This window comes from Meriones unguiculatus, chromosome 20 (assembly GCF_030254825.1).
Source record: "Meriones unguiculatus strain TT.TT164.6M chromosome 20, Bangor_MerUng_6.1, whole genome shotgun sequence".
In the NCBI taxonomy this organism is placed as follows: domain Eukaryota; kingdom Metazoa; phylum Chordata; class Mammalia; order Rodentia; family Muridae; genus Meriones; species Meriones unguiculatus.
The window spans coordinates 56562588-56584045 of NC_083367.1; the positions used below are offsets into that span (position 1 = coordinate 56562588).

Here is a 21458-nt window from a genome sequence, read left to right on the forward strand (position 1 = left end):
GTACATGCTTCTCCTGTCTTCTGTTTGTGATTTCCTTCATAGAGCTGGTCAGCCCTGAGCAGCCCTAAATGCACTGGAGGGCTTTGTTTGCAGGTACACATGGCAACAGCCACTGGACCGGATAGGCAGCACCTTCAACCAACAGTTGTTCACACTTGAATTTGTACATGTATCACCCAATTGCTTCCTTTTCTAATAACACGTAAGAAAATCAAGTCTCTAAACTTCTATCACCTGGCCTTACTCATGAACCACCATGATACATGTTTCTTATATGTACCAGATGCAAAAGCCTTTTCTCTTATGTGGAAACACACACACACTTTTATTTTACCTTGTTTTTTAAGGGTGTGTGTGTGTGTCTCATTACATAGACCAGACTGGTCACAATCATGTGATCCTTCTGTCTCTGACTCCCAGGTGCTGGAATTACAGGCATGGATCACCACAGCTAAGTGTTCTCTTTCTTTTGGAAAATGAAAAGAAACATGGAGCTCATGTAAAACAAACAAACAAACAAACAAACAAAAAAACAAACAAAAACATCATTTACTTAACAAAGCAGGTTCAGAGGCAAGAACTGGTAGTTTTTGCTGAGGTTTGGAGAGGGTTAGCTAATTTCAAAAGGCAGAGACACCACACAGTAAAGACTTCCGACCTTGCCCTTTTGGAAAGGTGATCAACTTCCACACCACAGTAATAGAACGACAGACACCAGGTGCCTCTTGCTGCAGTGCAGTAAGTGAAAACACAAAAAGGCAGACGTACCCTTCGAGTGACAGGCTGAGGAAAGGCATGTATGACTTTGTGTGTGTAGTGGGGGGGGGGGGCAGTAAAATTCAAAGGGACAGACAGAGTGTGCAGCTGCCACAAAGCACCCCAGGTCTCCTCTACAGCTCGGTAAGTGTCGCAACCAAAAGTAGCCTGACTCATGTTTTGTCAACTTTCGCCAACTTTATTTGTGGATTTTTTGGCTAAATGCATTAACATTTGTTTCCTCTCACTGAAAGTCCAAATTCTCAACAGAACTGCATGTGTAAGATTGATGGTTTCATTCCATTTGTTCTTCTCTTGGCTGGTATAGACGATTAGGTTCTCAGTGTACTGGAGGATCAATTTTAAGAACCTGTTAAAAAGACAGTAAGGAATGTTAGGTTTTTTTGTCTGTTCTATTATAGAATGCAGCAGTGTTACATATCTAGTCGCATCTTGGAATATTCCTAAAAATTGCTCAATTGGGTGTAGATTTAGGAAGAAATGTGTACAAAATGAAAATAAGAGAAACTGTTATAGAAAAGACAAAACTGCTGAAGCCAATGCTGTCAATACTGGGATGAGTTTTCTAAGACTCAAGATTATTTTCATACTCTCAGATCTTGACAAGATGATTCTAGGTGACAGAACATAATTTCAGACTCCAGGGCCATGTAGACTGACAGACGATAACCCACACTGAGAGAAGGTCCTGTCCACAAGCCCTCTGAGTACTGATGCTGCATCACTTGGCTTTCTTCTCTTTTGCTGCCATGCCTCTGTCTAGGGTATGACTATCCTCAGGGGCAGTTTTATTCCTCAGGGACACAGGCAGTGTGCTGCTAGCATGTGGCCACAGAGTACAGAGAAGCTAAAGAGCAAGCCCCACTGGTACCCCAATGTCGCCAACAGCCTTGCACACATCCGCCTCAGCCCTATTCAACCATCTGTGTCCTAGTTTTATTTCTGTTGCTGTGATAAAATTACCCAACAGAAAGCAACTTAGGGGAAAGAAGGGGCTTATTTGGCATAGAGTTCCAGGTTCCAGCCCATCACTTCAGGGAAGTCAGTGGCAGGAGACTGAGATAGCTCGCCTGCCATACAACATCCAAAGTCAATAGCAGAGAGAAACAAATGCATGCACGCTGCCTGCTAGCTATGTCCTCAGCTCGCCCTCTCTCTCCCCTTACACAGCCCAGGATCAAAGCCAGGGAATGGTGCTACCCACATGGGTTGGGCCTCCTACATTAGTCAACGGTCAAGACAGTTTCTACAGACATGTCCACAGGCCAACCTGATCTAGAAAACTCCTCTAGAAAACTGAAACTTGAGACTCCAGTCAAGCTGACAACTACAGCTAACCAGTACAAGGCAGGTGAGATGGTTCAGCAGGTACAGCACTCACCTGGTTACCTGCGCTCAATCCCTGGAACTCACGTGAAGCTGGAAGGAGAGACTGGACGGCACAGAGTTGTCCTCTAACTTTCACAGCTCCACACCTCACAGCCTCCCTCCCCTAGAGTAATTTTAAAATTCTCTTAAAAAGTATTTAAAAAGCTAGAAATTGTGGTTGGTACATGTGTTTCATATCAGCACTCAGAGAGCAGAGGCAGGCTGACCTCTGTGAATTTAAGGCCAGCCTGGTCTACACAGTAAGTTCAAGGCCAGTCAGGGCGACCTTATCTAAAATACACAGAAACACATGCACACAGACACACACACACAAACACCCCTCACACACACACACACACACTGCATACACACACATACACCACACACCCTGCTGCAATCCATAAGATGCTACAATACGCAAGGACTCCTACCCTCTGCCAAGTACTTAATAAAGTTAGCTAAGATATGAAAAACTTGTGGGCATGGATGGAGGCTACACCACAGCAGCTACAGCCAACTGACCACAACACACTACTTGTATAGCCCTGTCCAAGGGGCTTTGTGAGCACTGGAATTGCTTCATGTGGGGTGGGGTACATAAAAGTTTATCCTACTTTCAAATTCCCTAGGTCTGGATGCGACTGGAAAGTTGAATTCCTAAGTTTAAAACTATTAATTATATACAACTAATGTGACTGTCTGTGAGTCATTTGGATATGGTAGGATATGCCTCATGGCCCTGACTTTAGGACCCTCCTATAAGACCATCCCCAGTCTTAACTCAGCTTGCATATGGACACCAAACTGTAGCCTGGCAAGTTGAGAGGATTCACAAGTAAATTAGGTTCAATTTTGTGAAATGTGCCTATAAGAAAGTAGTTTCAAATGTCCACAAACTTAGTATCCAATTATACAAAGAAGACTAGCTAAGGATCAAGGAGATCCTGTGGGAGATGAAGACAGCATCACAATTTCTTAAATCACCTGAGCACTGTGCCCTTTCTTCTGAGCAGGCGCCTTACCTCAGATACTGCTGGCGTTCCTGGGTACTCTTACTATGAACAGTGTGAACACTGATCAACTCCAGTGCAAGGAGCAACAAAATCAGGAAGATCACAGGGGACAAAAGGCCAACACTGAAAAAGGATGAAAGCAGGTCAAGATTTTGACAAAGTTTCTTCTATTTTCATGAGGAAAAACAACACTTCACCTATTTTATTTTTTAAAATTCATATAATATATTTGGATCAAGCTTTTTCCCTTTTCCAATTGCTCCAAATTCTCCCTACACAACCAAATTTATGTTTGTAAATGTGCTTGCTCTTCTTCTCTTTCTTTAGTACACACACACATACATAAACACACACACACAAACCACAAAAAATGAAAATAAAAAAAAACCAGAAAGACAAAAGGGAAAAAAGCCCAAAACAAAACAAAAACCATGAAGTTTGTTTTGCCAACATCTTTTTCCCAAATATCTAGAAAGATAGTTTTCCAGTCTTTTATCTTTGCCTGCCTGCCCTGGTCCTGCCTGCCCCAATCCCTACCTCGCAAGCCTATAGGGGTATGCAGCCCAGCCCCTTCTGGTCCTTCATGTTCAGGTCAGAATGCTTCTACTCCCTGGCAGCAGCAACTGCTTTCAGGCTGGCTCATCCCATGTGCCTCCAATACCGTCCACCAGGTCAGCTGAGAGCCAGCTGTGAGGTCCGGTGCTTGAAGCCCACCACCAGCTTCTTACGGATTGCCCAGTAAAGGACTTTCACAAGAGGAGAAAGTGTGCTTAACTCTGCCACATTCCAAGAAATTCCAACTGAAGTTTAACCTTATTATTCCCACGAGACTAGCAAAGATGCTTTAAAATACTTTGCTCCAGGGCTGGAGAGATGGCTCAGAGGTTACAAGCACTGGCTGATCTTCCAGAGGTCCTGGATTACAATTCCCAGCAACCACATGGTGGCTCACAACCATCTATAAGATCTGATGCCCTCTTCTGATGTACAGGTGTACACGCAGACAGAACATCACATAAATAAATACATACACAAACAAATAAATAGCTTGGCTCCATTTTAGGAGGGATGTGACGGAACGGCACCCTGTATAGACTACAAGCGTGCTCACTGAGAAACTTCTGGAAGGCGGCCAACATGCGCATGCTCTGACAGGACTACGGAACACCAGGCCATTCAACTCAAAGTTCTAGAAATGTGTCCCACAGCTATTGCTTTCTTTTAGCTTTAATTTATTCATTTTACATCCTGGCCGAAGGCCCTTCCCTCCTTTCCTCCGGATCCCACCCTCCCTCCCCGTTTTCCCTATTCCCCAATCCCCTCCTCCTCGCAAGGGGAGCCACCCCCCAAACCCAGCATATCAAGCTGCATCAGGACTGAACACATCCTCTTCCCCCGTGGCCTGGCAAGGTGGCCCTGCCAGGAGAAAGTGATTGAAAAGCAGGCAACAAGGTCCATGTCAGAGTCGGCCCCCATTCCCCTTACAATGGAACCCATATGAGGGCTGAACTGCCCATCAGCTACATCAGTGTTGGGGGCCTAGGTCTAATCCATGCATGGTCCTTGACTGGTGCTTCAGTCTCCATAGGATCCCTTGGGCCCTGGTTAGTTGGCTCTGTTGGTCTTCTTGTGGAGCTCCTGTCCTTCTCTCCACTCTTCCATAAGACTCCATGCACTTCACCCAATGATTACAGAACTGTGAAGAAGCATAGTGCTGGCAAATGCAAATGAACATGCTCCAGGGATTAAAGCCAGACTGTCATTTTGGGTGGTGGGATCCACTCCTACAGGCCAAATTTGAAAGTTCTAGAAAACAGTATACACTTAACTGTTCTCTGGGAGGATCGGCACCCACCCAAGCCTGGGTAACAGCAGTGCTCAGGAGAGGAGCAGCCTACCTGCTGAGCATGCGCAGATAGTTCTGCCGCTGCCTTGAGCGCAGCCTACGCTCCACCCACTGCCTGTGTCTCAGCTGCAAAGAGGCAGTGACCTGGTCGGATGCACGCTGGCATTGGGAGCTGATGCCTCGAAGCACAACCAGAACCTCTAGAACGACTCTGGGGCAGAACAAGGTACGAATGCGTGTGCTACAGAGTTCACTGAGCAGCTGGGGCCACCTGCAAGTGACAGCACAGCAATCAGAGGACACAGCACCAGAGAATGCCACTGCTAGCTTTTCTGAATCTGCATTGTTTTGGAGTCTGCTGCGACAAATGCAATTGCAGTGAACAGAGAACACATGTGTAACTTCACTGGACATGTGGTTCTTGCACAGAAATCATCTAACCTGACCTAAAAACCCCTTTTGGGGCAAAATACCAGCTGCTAAAATTTAGGGTGGAAACATTAAACCTGTTATCATAAATTACTGAGCTATGTTTCTTGAGTACTCACTTCTCTTGGGAAAGACCATCCAAGTCATTTAAAGTGCAGGCACTCCCAGGCATGTGGTTGCAAAGCTCATTCAAAATCTTGCTAATTAAAGACTTGCAGGCACATGCTTCAGAATTACCCTCCAATCTAAAAAACACACAATATTTTAAAGGTATATTCCAATAATTAAAACTCCCACATTATTGCTAATACAAAATGATGTTTAACACACAGTAAACTTGATCTAAAATTTAGTTTCCTTAACATAAATTAAAGTAGGTACTATGGCAGGATAAAACAGATAATAAGTCGAAAGCTAGGAAGATGCAAACGGAAGGTGATCTATGCTTGCCCCAGAGCAGTCCTACTGCAAATGTGTCTGCTTTATTCTACATTCCCCAAATCTGTATCCCTATTCCTCTTCTTCTTGAGTCCAGATCTTCTTCATGTCTTCCGAGCCCTTGTTGAAGGGTGCCTTATCTTCCAGGCTGTGTTCAACTGGCAACAAACTGGGCACAGCAATTCCCTTTCCAAACACCTTCTAACAGAAAGAAGAGGAGCGCTCTTGGTTTAACTATAACTGCCAGCCACGGTACACATGACCCCAGTAACACATTCAACAATTCAGGTGCCATATACTCTAGTCCAAATGATACACACCTGTCTGCTTCCTGAAAAGGCTCTTCTGGCAAAGACAGAACAGGCCACATCCTGAGGCTTTTTTCACAGCTCAGCACCTGAGAGGGAATAGTTGACTGCTCTAACGTCTTACAGTATCCTAGGAAAAATGTTTTCAACTGTTACAGATACTTAATCACTTTCTAGAAAATATTTATAAAACTGTTACAGTCTCCACTTGGTGAGCTCAAGTATTTCACATGTTCAGTTGACTGTTCACTGTCCTTACTGTTGGGGTGATCATGAACATGCTCACCAATATGACACCCTCAATTGAGAGGTAGCTGACTTCCTTTCTTCTGCACTGTGACTAGCTTTGGCAACTGTTCTGTGAGAGCACACAGCACAGATGAGGAGAGGCATGTCAACACTGCCAACAACCTGTCAGCACCCACATGAAGCCACTCGACAAATCCTTCAGCAGGTTTTGACCCACGTTAAAATGAGCAAATGAAGTGGCAGCTGTGTAGACATCACTGAACGTGAGCAATCTTCTGTGGCAGCAATAACAGAGCAATGACCTTATAAAGCACAGGACACAGGACTGTTGCCAAGTAGTAGATGGATAACAGACGAGGGTGCACAATAGCCAGGGGGCCACTTGGATCCACAGCAGAGGACAGCAAAGGTCTCTGCAATCAGGTCACATGGCAGTCCACCAACCAGAAGCTTCCCTTCCTTCCAAAACCTTCCCTCCTGTCTCTTTAAAACACTGTTTCCTGTAGATAAGTTCTGATACCTTTACCTTTGTAATTCTGTCTTGGAAAGCAGACTCATGAGGGACAACATGTAAGCTCCTCCCCCAAACCAAAATCCACTGGTCACAGGATGGAGGCTGATTTGCTGACGTGCTCTTCTTATCCATACTGCTTTAGTTATTTCCTCCTAGCTGAAGCATCCCTCCTGGACAGAGCTTCTTAAGATTCGGGAAGCTCACAGAACTGACAAGATTATAAAAGCAGAAGACAATAGCTGGGACACTCTTGGCTCAGCTGAGCGCAAGCTGTATATGAGGAAGCTCTGAGTGCAGCCTTTGTGAGTCATAGAAATGCTGGGTTGGCAACACCAGATGCAGCTGCCTGAGGCATCTAGGATTCTGCACTCCTGAAAGCCCTGGTTTAGTAAGACAGACTCAGGTGGATGGTTTCTTTGATCTGTTGTCAGTGTCTATCTGGGAAGAACAGATGCTTGTTCATCTTTCCTCAGGAAAAGCCTCATAATGGATGCATTTGTCACAAGACAGCACTGGTCAAGTCTTGCTCTCCAGCATGGCTGCTTTGGACCTTTCCCTTCTTGTATATACCAATTTATAGCAGCCCGGTGATGATGTGCTTGCTTGCCAATGTCCATGCAAGAGCTATCTTGAGTGTGACATTCATGGGGATTGTTCTTATCCTGACTCCCTCAATATGTAGAATAAAATGTTTGAGGCTGGGGAGATGGCACAGTGGTTAACATCATGTACTACTCTTGCAGCGGACCTGAGTTCAATTCCCAGAACCTGTTGTGTGGGTCACAACTGCCTCTAACTCTAGCTCTAGGAGATTAGAAGCCTCCTCTAGCCTCAAAGGACACTTGCACTCAGGTACATACATAAAATCTTAAAAAAAAAAAAAGCATAAATCATTTGAGATAATCCTCAAATTGGAACTACATGGTGGAATGTTTGTTTACAAATTATAAGTTGACAAAAACTTATATGGTAGAAGAAAAAAATGACATTCCTCACTTGATAAAACTTGCCTCTCTCCCTGGGCAGTAACCAGTAACAGCAGCCAGCTAGGCTCCCTGCTAGATCCTCCACCTGTCATCCCTAAGACTAAAAACACCTTTCACCCTAAGACTAGAACCTGACCTGCAAGCTCAAAAGACAGCCACTTGACCAAGGCCATGCAGCAAGTGGCTATCTGGTCAAGAAATATAAAAGGACAAAGGCTTAGGACCCTTCCAATGCTTCTGAAGGCAGAGCAGTGTCACTTGTGTCCCCTCTCCCAAACACCCTGCATGTGGCATACCTGCTTTTGAAGCTGGAAGGCTGGGTGGCAGCGGGACGTGTAGCCTTCTGCAAGACTAACCCGCAACTGTATTGCTGCTTCCTCCTGGATTAGAAACACTGATGTCAGTCATTATGGGTCCACGTTGGACTCTGTGTCTTCTTCTGAATCATGTCATTTAGAGTCTTAACCTGCCACTATCTTCCTCAAAATAACCCTATTCATCTATAGCATGGCAAAGCTCTTCATTAAAGTAGGATGGACCAGGTAGTCAAGCATAACCAACAAACTGATAAAATGGAGCTGACTAACCACCGTAATTTAGAAAGATCGCATGTACCCTGTCTATTGCAAAACTACAAATATACAAGGAGGAAAAGATCCCAAAATGAATGGAAGACTTTTGAAGATTGAAAATTAATACTTCGAAGAGAATTACATGACCATAAACAGTTAATTGCTAGACACAGAAATATTAAAGAAGCAAAGATAACATATTAAAGTATAGTCTAACTGATATAAATATATAACTGATGGAAATGTGTCACTGCTATAAACGTGTAACTGAAAAGCCCAAGTCAACCACTGGAAACTACAAAATTGAAAACTCAGGGAGCCAAAGGCTGGCACAAGTCAGAAGCAGAAACTGCCACATTCTCAATGGCCCGGAGCAAATGGCTGAAATAACAACAGATCAAAGTGCTGGGGACATGTGCCAACCCCTCATTCACTGACAACGGGGGGGGGGGGGGGCTGAGTCACAGCTATGTTGTGGGCAGCATCCTTGTGGCTGCTGTGTACGCAGTCTGGGGCTGAGTGCTGGGATAGGCACCAGGAGGGAGTACCCACTTCTGCTCTAAGATGAAGTCACAGGTGGCCTCTGCAGAGAGGGACATAATGGTTGACATGGATCTGGCTTCTATGTTGAGGAAAGGGAAGAAGGAGGGCTGACAGAGCAGGTGTCTCTCCAGCAAGTGATGTTGATTTGGCCAAGTAATGGAATAATACTGAGTAACAGGTCCAAGGCATGTTTTAAGATAGAAAACTGAGTATAGAATGTGAAAACAGGAAGGGAGGCTGTGAGCCTCGGAAGCCACTTTGGGGACGTGCTACTTACATTCACCATAGTCCTGAAGTCAGGTCACACTTGCTATTGATAACTTCTTTTCTCTGTGAGACAGGGTCTTATATATCTCAAGCTAGTCTCCAACTCTATGTGGCTGAGGATGACCTCCAGATTATTTCTGTCTTTACCTTCTTAGTGAGGACTGGGGTTACAGGTATGTGCCACAATACCTGGTGCATGCAGTGCTGGAGATCAAACCCAGGTATTCATGCGTGCTAGGTAAATACTCTACCAACTGAGATATATCCTCAGCTTCTAGTAGTGTTCAATATAGTAAAAGATGTCAGTTTCCCTGTATGCTTGTACTAGGCTATTATTTTTCAGTTTGTTTTCTGGGCCTGGGTTTACTTTAATGAAATAGCTAACATAGAATATAAATGGTGAGAACAGACAAGACATTTCTGAAGAGATAGGAATGGGAGTTGTCTTTAATATCCAGAAAGCTCTAAACTGAAGAGTCAGCAGAGAACAGAGTTTCTAGTTGGACAGTCCAGGGCTGGAGCCTGGTGCACACTGAATTAGTCAATTCTTCACATGGCATTTAGACAAACTGCTAGCAATTTCAAAAAGAAAACACATAAAGGTGGGTTCTCTACCTCACTTCCAAGAGGGACTAAATTCTACTTGAAGCAAAAGATAAAAAACACTAAGAAAATTATAGATATGTTTATAATTTTTGGAATGCAAAGAATCTTTCAAGAATGACAACAAAGGCAGAAGCCAAAGGAAAAAAGAATCCAGAATTAAAGACAAATAACAGGTGGTACGTCACTGAAAGCAACAGCAAGGCTAATGCACACATGTGGGCAAGATGACAAAGGAATGACAGCCACCAGTGGGAAAAACAAACACTGTCCTTACTGCTATATTAGCTACAGGGCTTTACCTTTGCAGACTTACTAACTCTGGTACCCAGATGAACACAGCCCTTCGGTTTACCATTGCAATCACAGCGTCTCATCAGTCAAAGGTACAGCACATAATCAGTGGAGACCACTTCAATAAATGATGGACTGCTGGTGCAAGGGAATGACCAACAACGAACAAAAAGAGCAGCCACATCAAAGATCCCAAAATATGTGAAATGAAAAATAGTGCTTAGAAGACAAAGCATTTCTCCCTATGAGCCCATCTGCGGATACCCATGGAAAGAAGCAAGGTCATCCAACTGTTAGGAGCTTTCATTTCTGGAAAAGGGGATTCCTGATGGCCTTTACATCCTATAATAATTTTTCAGTTTTGCTTGGACTTTTAAATCGTTTAAAAAATAACTGTCATGTATATAATCTGAAAACAGAAGTACCACCTACAATATTATAACTGAAATTATTTATTTTAAAATAATATAATCATTTGTTTCAGAAGTGCAAGTATCCTGTTTCATCAATTTAAAAGACCTTTCTGTGAGTTTCCTACATTTAGCTAATCATGTTTTATAACATGTTCTTTGGTTTTTGACAACAACACTGCTATAAAGAACAAAGGCCAATATGCATTTAGAAGACAAATTATTTCAGATTCACAACACTGATTTTGAGAGAATGCATACATGTATATTGTTAATTTACAGTTATTCTGATATAGTACTGTAACTCAAATTAAAATGAAAGATGATAAATAGGTAATCACATTTGAGAACTAAGACATATTCTTTCACTGCTGGTGGTAGCTGCTAGCCACCTTCCTCCCTCTGTAGTACCTTCAGCTCTGACAGTGTGTCTTCCTCAGTGAATCTGAGCAAAAGCACCAGGGAGAATGTAAGTAGCTGGCTTGCTGCTTCTTCTGGAAATTCACATAAGTTGATTTCCCCATGGCTTAATCGATCTCGGATACGAGGACCCTCTTGATAGTTCAGGAAATCCCACAAGAATTCCTTTCAGAATTGACAGAGATGTGTTCTGTTAGTGTTGCAGGCAGAGGGAAGAGCAAAAGGCAGGGTTTCCAGGCAGCTCTTGGCTTGTTTACAGGCTGATGGGAAATGGAGTTTCAAAGAGGGCATTCAGTCTGTCCTGCAGCTGGAACTGTAGTGAGGAGCCCATGCTGTGTACAGCCTGCCTGTGGGGGCTGAGCACCAACCATTGAGGCTTGAAGGAGGTCCTGCTAAGTCACTCCTGTCTTTGTTATTCTTACCTTCCTACATGGAAGGGAAACAAATTTGCCTAAAGAAACATAAATCACTGCTCCTGCTTGAATGAGTATAATCAAGCAGGTGTCCCTTGGCCTATCCCTTCCCCTGCATTCACCATGGACAACTCCTGCACCTTAAGCCAACAAAGATAGCTGCTCTCTCCTCTAATGGTGCCTACTAGTCTAGAGAAGTCACTGTAGTTTTCTTATTGAAAAACTGGTCAAAACATTAATTCTGTTTCATCAAACACTTAATCTTAGAGACATCTGACTGTTGCTATTTACAAATATATAGTTCTTTCTTTAGTAAAAATACAGAGAAACAATAAGTAAAAAGTGTTAGAAAGAGGGCAGCCAAGTCACCAGGCATTTGAAAGGCATGGTAGTAACCAGAATATGCAAAGCACAATGCCCAATGTCATTCCTGATGGTGTCTGTGACAGGACAAGTTGACAGCCCAGAAGCAGGTCAGCTCCTGAGCACATCACAAATAATGTTTACTCTACTTTAGATGCTAGCATGTTCCTAAGCAGAATGACATGAGACTGGAGACACAGAATACTTTACCATGGTAGGCTCTCCAAGGAAATGAGGAAGCTGGTTGATGCTGCCATCATTCAAGTATTTTGCTAGTATCTAAAACACCAAAAATAATTAATCAGTAAGCTGATACACACACAGATACTACAGAGTCATGTACCTACACATACACAGACACTGATCTGTATATATACAATTAGAATATTTGTATTTTTAAAGTTGTTACTGATTAAAAATAGTTGTTTCAACAGTGGTTATAACCAATGGTGTTTGCATTTCCCAACTTTGTGTTTTGTACAACTACAAGGATAAGATTAATAATATTGGGCTTCAAAATTAACCTGAAAGCTTTATTTATATTTATTTATTTAAAACAGAGTTTCATGTATTATAGGCTGGCCTCAAATCCAGCCTCTTTATCACAAGTGTTAGGACTAGATATGTGCCATCTTGCTGGGTATATATATTCAGTGCTGCAGACTAAACCTAAGGCTTCATGAATGCCAAGAAAGCGTTCAGTTACCTAAAGCACAGCCTCAGAGGTCTACTGAAATCTCGTATAAGCTTCTTCTTGCCTTTTACTATCAACATGTTCCTGTAAGCATGCTATTTATACTTAACCTTGGTGGGTTTTATTAGTGGTATTATTTTCAATTTACTTATTCTGTGTGCATGAGTATTTTTGCCTGCATGTTCGTAGTGCACCATGTGCATGCCTACGCATCGTTGTGAGCCCCCACATGGGTGCTTACAACCAAACCAGGTTCTCTGCAAGAGCAGCAAGTGCCCTAACTTCTGAGCTACCTCTCCAGCCCTAGTCATTGTGTTTTAATTTGTATCTTAAAAGAAGATAACGGGGCTGGAGAGATGATGGCTCAGAGGTTAAGAACACTGGCTGTTCTTCCAAAGGTCCTGAGTTTAATTCCCAGCCAGCACATGGTGGCTCATAGGCATCTATAGTGAGATCTGGTGCCCTCTTCTGGTGGCGGGCGGAATGCTGTATAAATAATAAATACATCTTAAAAAAAAAAAACAAAGATGATGATGGTTTTTAAGATTTTTTGCAAGTTTGACTACTTACTTCATCAAATGTGGTGTATAGAATTGTTGACTGAAGAAAAGAAAAAAGATAAAAAAGAAGAATTAAAACAAAACAGTAATATCATTCAAAGTCAAAAAACAATTCTGGCCCTCCAAAGGTGCTATGACTTTCATGTCATCATGATGTTTAAATTTGGAAAAAGATTTGTCTTACATAATCACAGTTAAAATAAATATGTGCTTTAACAACAAATAAAATATGGTATGTGTGAGCGTGTATGTGTGTGTTGTAGAAGACTAAATGCGGGATGGGAAGCCAGTTAGCTACATCTCCAGCCCTTAAAACCTTTTTTTTTGTTTTGTTTTGGTTTGTCATTTTTTGAGACAGCGTTTTTCCGTGTAGCCTTGGCTATCCAGGACTTGCTTTGTAGATCAGGCTAGCCTTGAACTCACAGAGATCCACCTGCCTCTGCCTCCCTGAGTGCTGGGATTGCAGGCATGCAATCCCACACCCAGTTTATTTTATTTTTTAAATGTGCGTATGTTGTACATGCATGCATATATGTGGACCACATGCCCCAGTCTCCTGAAACTGGAGTTACAGATAGTTGTGAGCTACATGTGGGTGTTGGGAATAAAACATGGGTTCTCTGGAAGAACAGCAAGTGTTCTTAACCACCGAGTCATCTTTCCAGCCCTGTTAAAGCCTTTAAATAGCCACAGAAAATTGTCAATATAGTGGACATAGCCACAGTAACAGAAATACACGTACCTCAGCCGTGAGCAATCTATCCGGACATTTGTTAACTGCAGCAAAAACTCTCCTGAGCCCAGCTTCTAGCTGTGACAGCAACAACATGGAGCAGTCGGCAAACCTATGGGACCCAAGGACACCAGGAGGTGTTGCAATAACTGCACCCCAGACTTGACAAAACTACTGTGGCATTGAGAGCAAAAATATACAACCTGCTAACATGAGAAACAACATAATAGAATCCAATTCTAATTGGACTATTGACTTTAAAACATTTGTGTGTGTGTGTGTGTGTGTGTGTGTGTGTGTATGTGTATGTGTTTTCATGCTTGGTGAAACATATGTAGTAGTTTCAGTTGAACAAAATGTTATCAAAGAACCATATATGTCACATTTTACTTCTAAGGCCAGCCAGAACAGCAAAGCTGCAGAGGACCAGTTCACATAAAAAGTGAACCCAGGAATGAGTTTGCCTGAGGATAAATAATGACCAGCTCATAGGTTTTCCAATCTCTACCTGTCTGGACACATGCTGTGCCTGGCTTTCACACAGGGTTTTTCTTTGAGGGAATATCATAGCCAGGTTTTCCTGTATTTTTTTTTTTTCATGGTTCTACAATGCTAGGTTCAATGTTTTACTTATAGTAAGAACTCAGGAAATACTAAGAAGTTTATTCTAAAAAACAAAAAGTTCTATCAACTGCACGAAGAAGATGACACAGAACACTTGAAGCAGCCACAGCTTGTCTACATCATGAAAGGAAGACGCTGCTCTCAGCCCACTCTAAGTCAGTTTCTACTCGCTTGCCAGGACAGTAAACAACCTTCAGATGTTGAAGGGCATCGAGCAGGCCTGGCATCTAAGCACCAAAAGTTCCATGCCACCCTTGTTACCTGTGCAGTTTGAATTTGGTCACTGCCATTTCCCAATATGGTAACATGATTTTTAATAAAAAGGTGGATTTCATCATCACTGTCTCTAATGCTGAGAGCACCTCAGAAGTAACACCTGTAAAAGAGCAAGTATCTTTATAACTCAACCACAGCAGCCAACCAAAAGAAGTCAGGAACACATGTGGACATATGTGCCAATGAGCCAACACCCTGAGACAGATGAACTGTAACCTGGAGCAGAACAGCACTAAATAGGAAAAGCACTTAGACTCTAGCTACAGTGGAATGGCTTCATTCCACTGTACAGTGGAATACAGTGGAAGCTTGCCAAGGGATAAATGGGCAACTGAATCTCTTCAGGAACCTGTGCAGCAAATGAGAGTAGGGCTCAGGGTACCCTAGTTGAGTACACTGACCAAGAGGAGTAACAAGTATGCTCAGAAGACATAGGCAACCCTTTCTACTGTTGGCAAGGCTGATATAATAGCCACAAGCACAGAAGCAGACAAGGTGAGGTGAGAGAAAAGCAAACACCATGAATGGCCCCAAGGTGTTCTGAATGACAGCTCAAATGAGGAAGAGACCTTCTCTAGCTCTGACTCTCAGGGTCCCCAGTGACTCCAGAGCAGTGGGAAAGAGTGAAATTTAAAAGGTCCTTCCAATAACTCACAAAGCCATATTGGCAATCGTAAGTAAGTACTTCAGCAAGCATTCGAGTCAGATGCTACTAAAATCTGTTCAACGAAGACATAGTAAGGGGATAGTGTGAAACACAGAACTTGCCAGGAAAAACAGTCACATCCTCCAAGTTTGTGAGAGCCACAAAAGGCCGATGTGCCAGTGTGACGTTTGCTTGATGAAGGTAACTCTTCAGTAACTGACCCAGTCCTGCTGTCAACAACAACATGGCTGAACAGTATCTAAGGAAGAAGACCAGAGAACTTATGGAAAAATGAAAGCAGCCATACACAGAAAGAACTTTGCTTACAGAAAGTGTTAAAACTATACAAGGAGGAGGGCTCAGATGGATCAGTAGGTAAAGACACATGCAGTCAAACTGAATGGCCTGAGTTCAATCCCTAGGTCTGCATTTGGAGACAGAGAACACAACTGTCCTTTGACTTCCACACAAATGCTGTGGCATATGTGTGCATGAATAAAATGTTAAAAAAAGAAGATAATAAGAAATAAAAAAAAATCGTTAAAGAAACCACCAAATTTCAGAACTTTCCATAGATGGAATAAAGCTGTGCAATAACTAGGGAGTCCATTGTTATATCAAAACACCTGGGCTTTCTACCTGTCCAGGCTTTTGGGGTACACGGCATTGAAATACATACCATCACCATACTATACTAGTTTCTCTGATGTTGATGTGCAATGTGACCACCCATGTCTCAAATTCTCTCATCTTTCTCTCATAATTCTTTTTCATGTGAAGTACAAGATACAACAAATTCTTAAGCAGATTAAGGAGGAAAGTTACTTAAACAGGAACTTACTTTGGAGGGATGTCTTGAGGGGAAGCAAAGCCATGCCACAAGACATTTCTCAGGTTGAGTCCTTGGGGAGATCCCATGAAGACTTTCAGTACGTCCATCTAATCCATTAAGAGAGTAGATTACTAAATTGTGGAGTAAATCAATTCAATCCTAAAATGTTTGTTTTTTCCATTAGAACCAAGCATTGTATAAGTAGTAACAATAATAAAACATTAAAATTTTATTACATTTTTATTTAGTGTGCCAATAGCAGATGTCAGAGGACAACCTGAGAGAGTTGATTCATTGCTTCCACCATGTGGGTGTTAGGGTCTGAATTATAGTCATCAGCCTTGGTAGCAGGCACCTTTCCTCAGTAAGCCATTTCACTGGCCCCAAACCAACATTTACTGAATATTTAACACATGCTAGACACAGTTTTGAATGATTCATCCATTCCTTTATCCCTAGAACCATCTCTGAGGAAGGCACTATTATTTCCCACTGTGCCTATAAAAGTAACACAAGTGAAGAAGATGAAGCCAGGGTTTCAGAGACTAGGAACACCAAGGCAGTCCTAGGGCTGGGAGCTATGCACTCAGAATGCACAGCTTTAACAGCTATCCATCAGAGGTGCCCAGGATCTGGACACAACAAAATGAGATACAAATGCCACATCAGGCAGCTTGGCTGGGAACAGCAGCCACAGCTAGGTGGTATCCAGCTCCAGCGCTTCCCCCTCCCTGGACAGACTCATGAGAGAGAGTGGGGACCAGTCAGCCCTCAGAAAAGAAATGAAAGCAGTCTTGGTTTATGTTGGGCTGTTGCAGAGCAAGGCAGAGAGGTGCTTGCTGAGCCTCTCAAGCATAAACAGCAGGTGGGAAGCTCAGAGGGGTTTAACCCAACATCTGTGTTCAACAGCCCTATCTCTGAAGCAACCTCTGAAGTCTCTGTTTCCCTCTCCCATTTTATATACCAAATATCATCTGTCAATGGCTAAGAAAAAAATAATCTAGAGGCTAAAAGAGGCCATTTGGAGGAAAATAGCTGATGGCAGGCAGGCAGAAACAGCATGTGTTTAATGACTCAGTATAACAACAAGAGGCCACACTCCAGCCTTATCCTAGGCTCTCCACCAGAAAGTCATTTTCAAGCTGGCAAGGAAGTAGGCAGTGAGAGGTTCACTGAAGATGGTTTCTGAGCCCTAAATGTGAATTTGATGACTTCTGGTCCAGCTAGGATGGCTGTCCTGGTATTATGCCTCACTGAGCTGCCTACCCTTTAAAGCTGTCACTCTTTAGTTTGAAGTCTCTAGTTCCTCTAGAATTGTGATCTAAAGGCGTCTATAATTTCTTACCAAATTCTATTTTTTTTTTTTTGCTACTGTAACTCTGAATGACTGCAAAAATAAATAAATAAAATAAATTCCTATCTGTTAAAGAAGCAGGACAACAATGTAATTCTACCATTGCAAAGTGTTGAATGTATTCTATAGCGACTTAGTAATATCATTAAGAATACTTAACTGAACAAAGTGATATGCTTCTATCTGTCTCTCTGGCTGGACCTATGTGTTTATGCTATCACCATCAAATTTGGGAATATGTGGAAGAGTGACAATTCCGGAAGGAAGAGAGAATACACTTAAGTTAGTGAAACAGTTAATGTTTTCCAAGAGTACTACAGTTTTGGAAGATCAAAAGTACAGCTTATACCAGCACTCTATGCTTTATGTATTATTTGCACACTTACCACAGCATGCCCAAAGACTTGTGCAAGTTCTGCAGATGCAATAAGATCTCTTAGAAGAAAGGGGCACTCTCTCCCAATCAGTAAAAATACCTAAAATTCCAATAGGAATCATATAATAACTATGATGAGGCAGTAATACTTTTTAAGCAGATAACATACAAAGCATTGTACAAATGAACAAAGAAAAGTGCTTAGACACAGATTTCCTTTTCTGTATATATGTGTGTTTGCGTGTGTGAGGATGCGTGTGTGTGCTTGTGTGTAATGGCTGCACATACTTAAAGGCGAGAGGAGAACATTGTCTTGTTCTATCACTCTTCACCTTATTTCCCTGAGGTAGGGTCTTTTACTGAAACTGGAGCTAGAATGGAGGTCAGAAAGTCCCAGTAATGCTCCTGTCCCATCCCCCCAGCCCCAGTGTGGTGTTGCAGGAGGTGCAGAAGCAACCATACATAACTTTTCATTTTTTAAACACGGGCGCTATAATCTAAATTCAGGTACTGATGTTTATGTGGCAAGTACTTTTCTGTACTGAGCCACCTCTCAGCTCAAAGGTACTAGGATTTTTAATCATGGAAAAAGAGAATCATTGTGTTGTACAGGAAAACAATAATAAAAACCAAGAAATCTGAAGTTTTTGTGTTAATCCAGGTAATCTAGCGAACAATGAAGATTCTCACACTCACATCGCCTAAGGCTCGTTCCAGACAGGAAGCCAGTTTCATCACACTGAGGGAGATGGCAGCAGACTGCAAGCTTTCCAAGGCATCAAATATTTCAAGAAACAACTATTTAGAGAAAGATACACATTTGAGCTCAATGAAAACATTTCTCAGAACAACAATAATTTTTACTGAATTCCTATTATTGATTTCAAGCCTCTTAAAATTTCTACTACATTCAAATTGTTGATAAAAAACATAGTTTCTACTGAAATACTATAAAAAAGTAAATTATTTAATACTTAAGGGGTTTTTAAAATGCTTGTTCAAAGCACAAATTTGGCATGAACTGAAACCAAATATTTTGACCTACTTACTTCCCATAATGATTTAGTTTAGCTCTTCTATGAGGCAGCTCACCTCACCAGACTCTGTCTTAGTAATCAGACAAGTTACAGGTATCATTTTATTATAGCCCTTTACTATGTCAAATTAGGAAAAGGAAAAAAAAAGAAAAAGGCAAACCATTCAAGATTCGCACTAGGATCCATATTACTATCTCCTTTTCAAGTCACTGGTAGGAAACTTACTCTCTGATTCCCTAGCCTTGTCATCTCCCTGGGAAGTCCATCCTATTAAGGCAAAATGGACTGCATCTTCTAATGCCTACTTGAGCCCAAAAGTTGTTAAAACTGGTCTTCATAAATAAACTACTTAGACCTCTCTTGCAATCCCCAGGACCTTCTCAAAGTTGAAAGGTGTAATAAGCCTATTACATGCCTTTTAGACATATATAACTAGCTTGGTCAGGGTACACACTATACCCAAGGTACCTGATAACCAGAACTTGGTGACCTCACTCTCTCAAGATAGCCAGACACAGTCCTAAAGCCCTATGATACCCACTAGATGGTACATAATCAGAGAGCAAAAGCAATGCTCTGCTCTGCACATGTAGACACCACCTTGATCTGACCTGCGGCTGCACAGTCTCCCCAAGGAGGCAGATTCTCAGATCAGAGACTTCTGTTATAGACTAGACCTGACCTTTAGCTAAGATATGTGGCACGGGTGAACAACCTTGGGAAGATGGGAATTAGAGTGTGAACCTTTGTGATGACCCTCAGCACAATAAAACATAACTTTTGTTATACTAACTACATGTATGAACCTTCTTGTTCAAGACAGTAGGCTAAAGATGGAAAAGATACCCTTAACTTGGCAAGAAATGAAGATTACCAATTTGCAAAGTCTTTCATCTTTAAAGATATGTAAATGTCAAACCTCCAGATTAGTTGTCCACTGGAACCATGATGAATACTGAATTTCAAACTGTACCCTGGTCAGAGATAAGATATGTAGATGGATAGCCTCACACACAGGACCCAACTGCTGCACACTAGTTCTGTAGTCCAGGCTCTGCCCTTATAGGAGGAGAAAGTTCGTTTTAGCTCCATAGTTCTGTATCACAGGATGAAAAACATCGAAATCAAAGAAAAGCTTTATGAAATGTTCACAAAAACCAAGCAGTTTATAAATAGACACATGATAGAGTGTCTTTGCAGCTCAGTAGAAATGAATTGTAAAAAGTTTTTACTGCTGGTAGGGAATGTGTAGCTGTAGTTTTAGTTACTTGTAATCAAGTACAAAAACTCGGAATTCCAGAAATAACTCATATTGTCAGTTAGGTGCTGTCCTGAGTACCATGAGAGGCACGACCCCATTCTGTCTTGTCCTTTATCCATGCCATATACACACACCCTGGAATCCAATCTAGTATCTCACAGACCCAACCTGCCTCCTGGCCCTCCTACTCTACAGTTTTCTTAACTAAGCATCTCTTGACTTTTGGATATTTCTCCAACTGATCTTTTTCTCCTGAGTTATGACTGCTTTATAAAACCCTTCAAGAGAAAGAATCAAGGAGGGTTTTGCAGGCCAACACATTTTCAACGTAACAGTACTAACTTAAGCTTGTTTTATGTACAAAGAGACTACAAACCTGACTCTGCATAGCTCACACAGTCCGTAATTGCTTTCCAGCATACTTCACCATTTTGAGTTACAATGCTATTGATATCACAAATTTCTCTGAGTTCAAACCCAACGTTACAAATCATGTCATGCACCAAAGGAGAAAGGCATGTGGTAATGGGATCCCCTGTTAAAATCTGAAATATAAAACATAAAGGTTACATCCAAGTCAAAAGAAAACGAATCTTAAGAACAGACTGAACTAGGAAGGTATGGCAACCGGATAACATAAGAGCTCTATGTGTAAAACATGCTTAGACACTAAGGATATCTCAGTGTCTGTCTTAATGTTCATGTTGCAAAACTTGAATCGTCTCATTGATCACACTTGCTGACACTGGAGTCCAGAGGCTCGGTGGGTTTACTGAACGATGCATCATTCCTTTTGTCACGCCTTTATTATACCGCAGTTATAATAAACAGTGATGCTTTACAGGAAGCGTGAGAACAGAAAATCGAGCATCACTGACTTTGGTACGAAACACAACTTCCAGCCCGTAAGCACTAAGTAGGTGTGGAATGATGGATTCCCGCCCTGAGGTGACTTAACCCCTTTCGGTTTCTACAACTCCCACCCTCCCCCCTCAAACAGTGTTCCGTAATTTGACTGTGGCCTCTAAGTCCACGCACGCTGGCGCCTGACAACATCTCTGCGGGCCTGCCGCGGCGCGTTCCCGCCACGCTCCGCAGGCGGCGCCTGCCCTACCTCCATCTTTTCCGGCGCGAACCGCGGCGCTCGCTGATGACTCACGCGCGTCGCTTCCCGTTTCCGGGTCGCGCCTGCGAGCCTCGCGTGCGCGAGAGCGGAGCTCGCTGTGGCTCTGCAGCGGAGGCGTTGGGCGAC

General features: G+C 42.4%; 1 protein-coding gene across 6 annotated transcripts; it reads right to left on the bottom strand.

The window, feature by feature from the left end:
• Positions 1 to 934: 934 nt before the first annotated feature.
• On the bottom strand, positions 935 to 21438 carry Ermard (ER membrane associated RNA degradation). 6 transcript variants are annotated; one of them, XM_060373666.1, is made up of 18 exons: positions 21321 to 21438; positions 20583 to 20751; positions 19865 to 20004; positions 18605 to 18706; positions 17919 to 18008; positions 16188 to 16285; positions 15469 to 15605; positions 14686 to 14800; positions 13810 to 13912; positions 13078 to 13107; positions 12024 to 12092; positions 11029 to 11202; positions 8225 to 8308; positions 6192 to 6268; positions 5553 to 5678; positions 5057 to 5275; positions 3168 to 3281; positions 935 to 1126 (listed from the first exon to the last, which is right to left on the bottom strand). In XM_060373666.1, the coding sequence occupies exons 1-18, from the start codon at positions 21324 to 21326 to the stop codon at positions 940 to 942; spliced, it is 2040 nt and encodes a 679-aa protein (XP_060229649.1). In that variant the 5' UTR covers positions 21327 to 21438; the 3' UTR covers positions 935 to 939. The 6 variants fall into 6 exon arrangements, with proteins under 6 accessions (XP_060229649.1, XP_021509612.2, XP_021509610.2 ...); XM_021653937.2 differs by lacking the exon at positions 8225 to 8308; XM_021653935.2 differs by lacking the exon at positions 5057 to 5275.
• Between the last annotated feature and the right edge of the window lie 20 nt (positions 21439 to 21458).

Excerpts from the sequence above, each read along its gene's own strand:
- Ermard (XM_060373666.1), bottom strand. Across the intron at positions 15,606-16,187 it reads CCTCAAGACATCCCTCCAAA|ATACTGTTCAGCCATGTTGT; the intron begins GTAAGTTCCTGT and ends CTTCTTCCTTAG. Across the intron at positions 13,108-13,809 it reads ATAGATTGCTCACGGCTGAG|TCAACAATTCTATACACCAC; the intron begins GTACGTGTATTT and ends TCTTTTCTTCAG.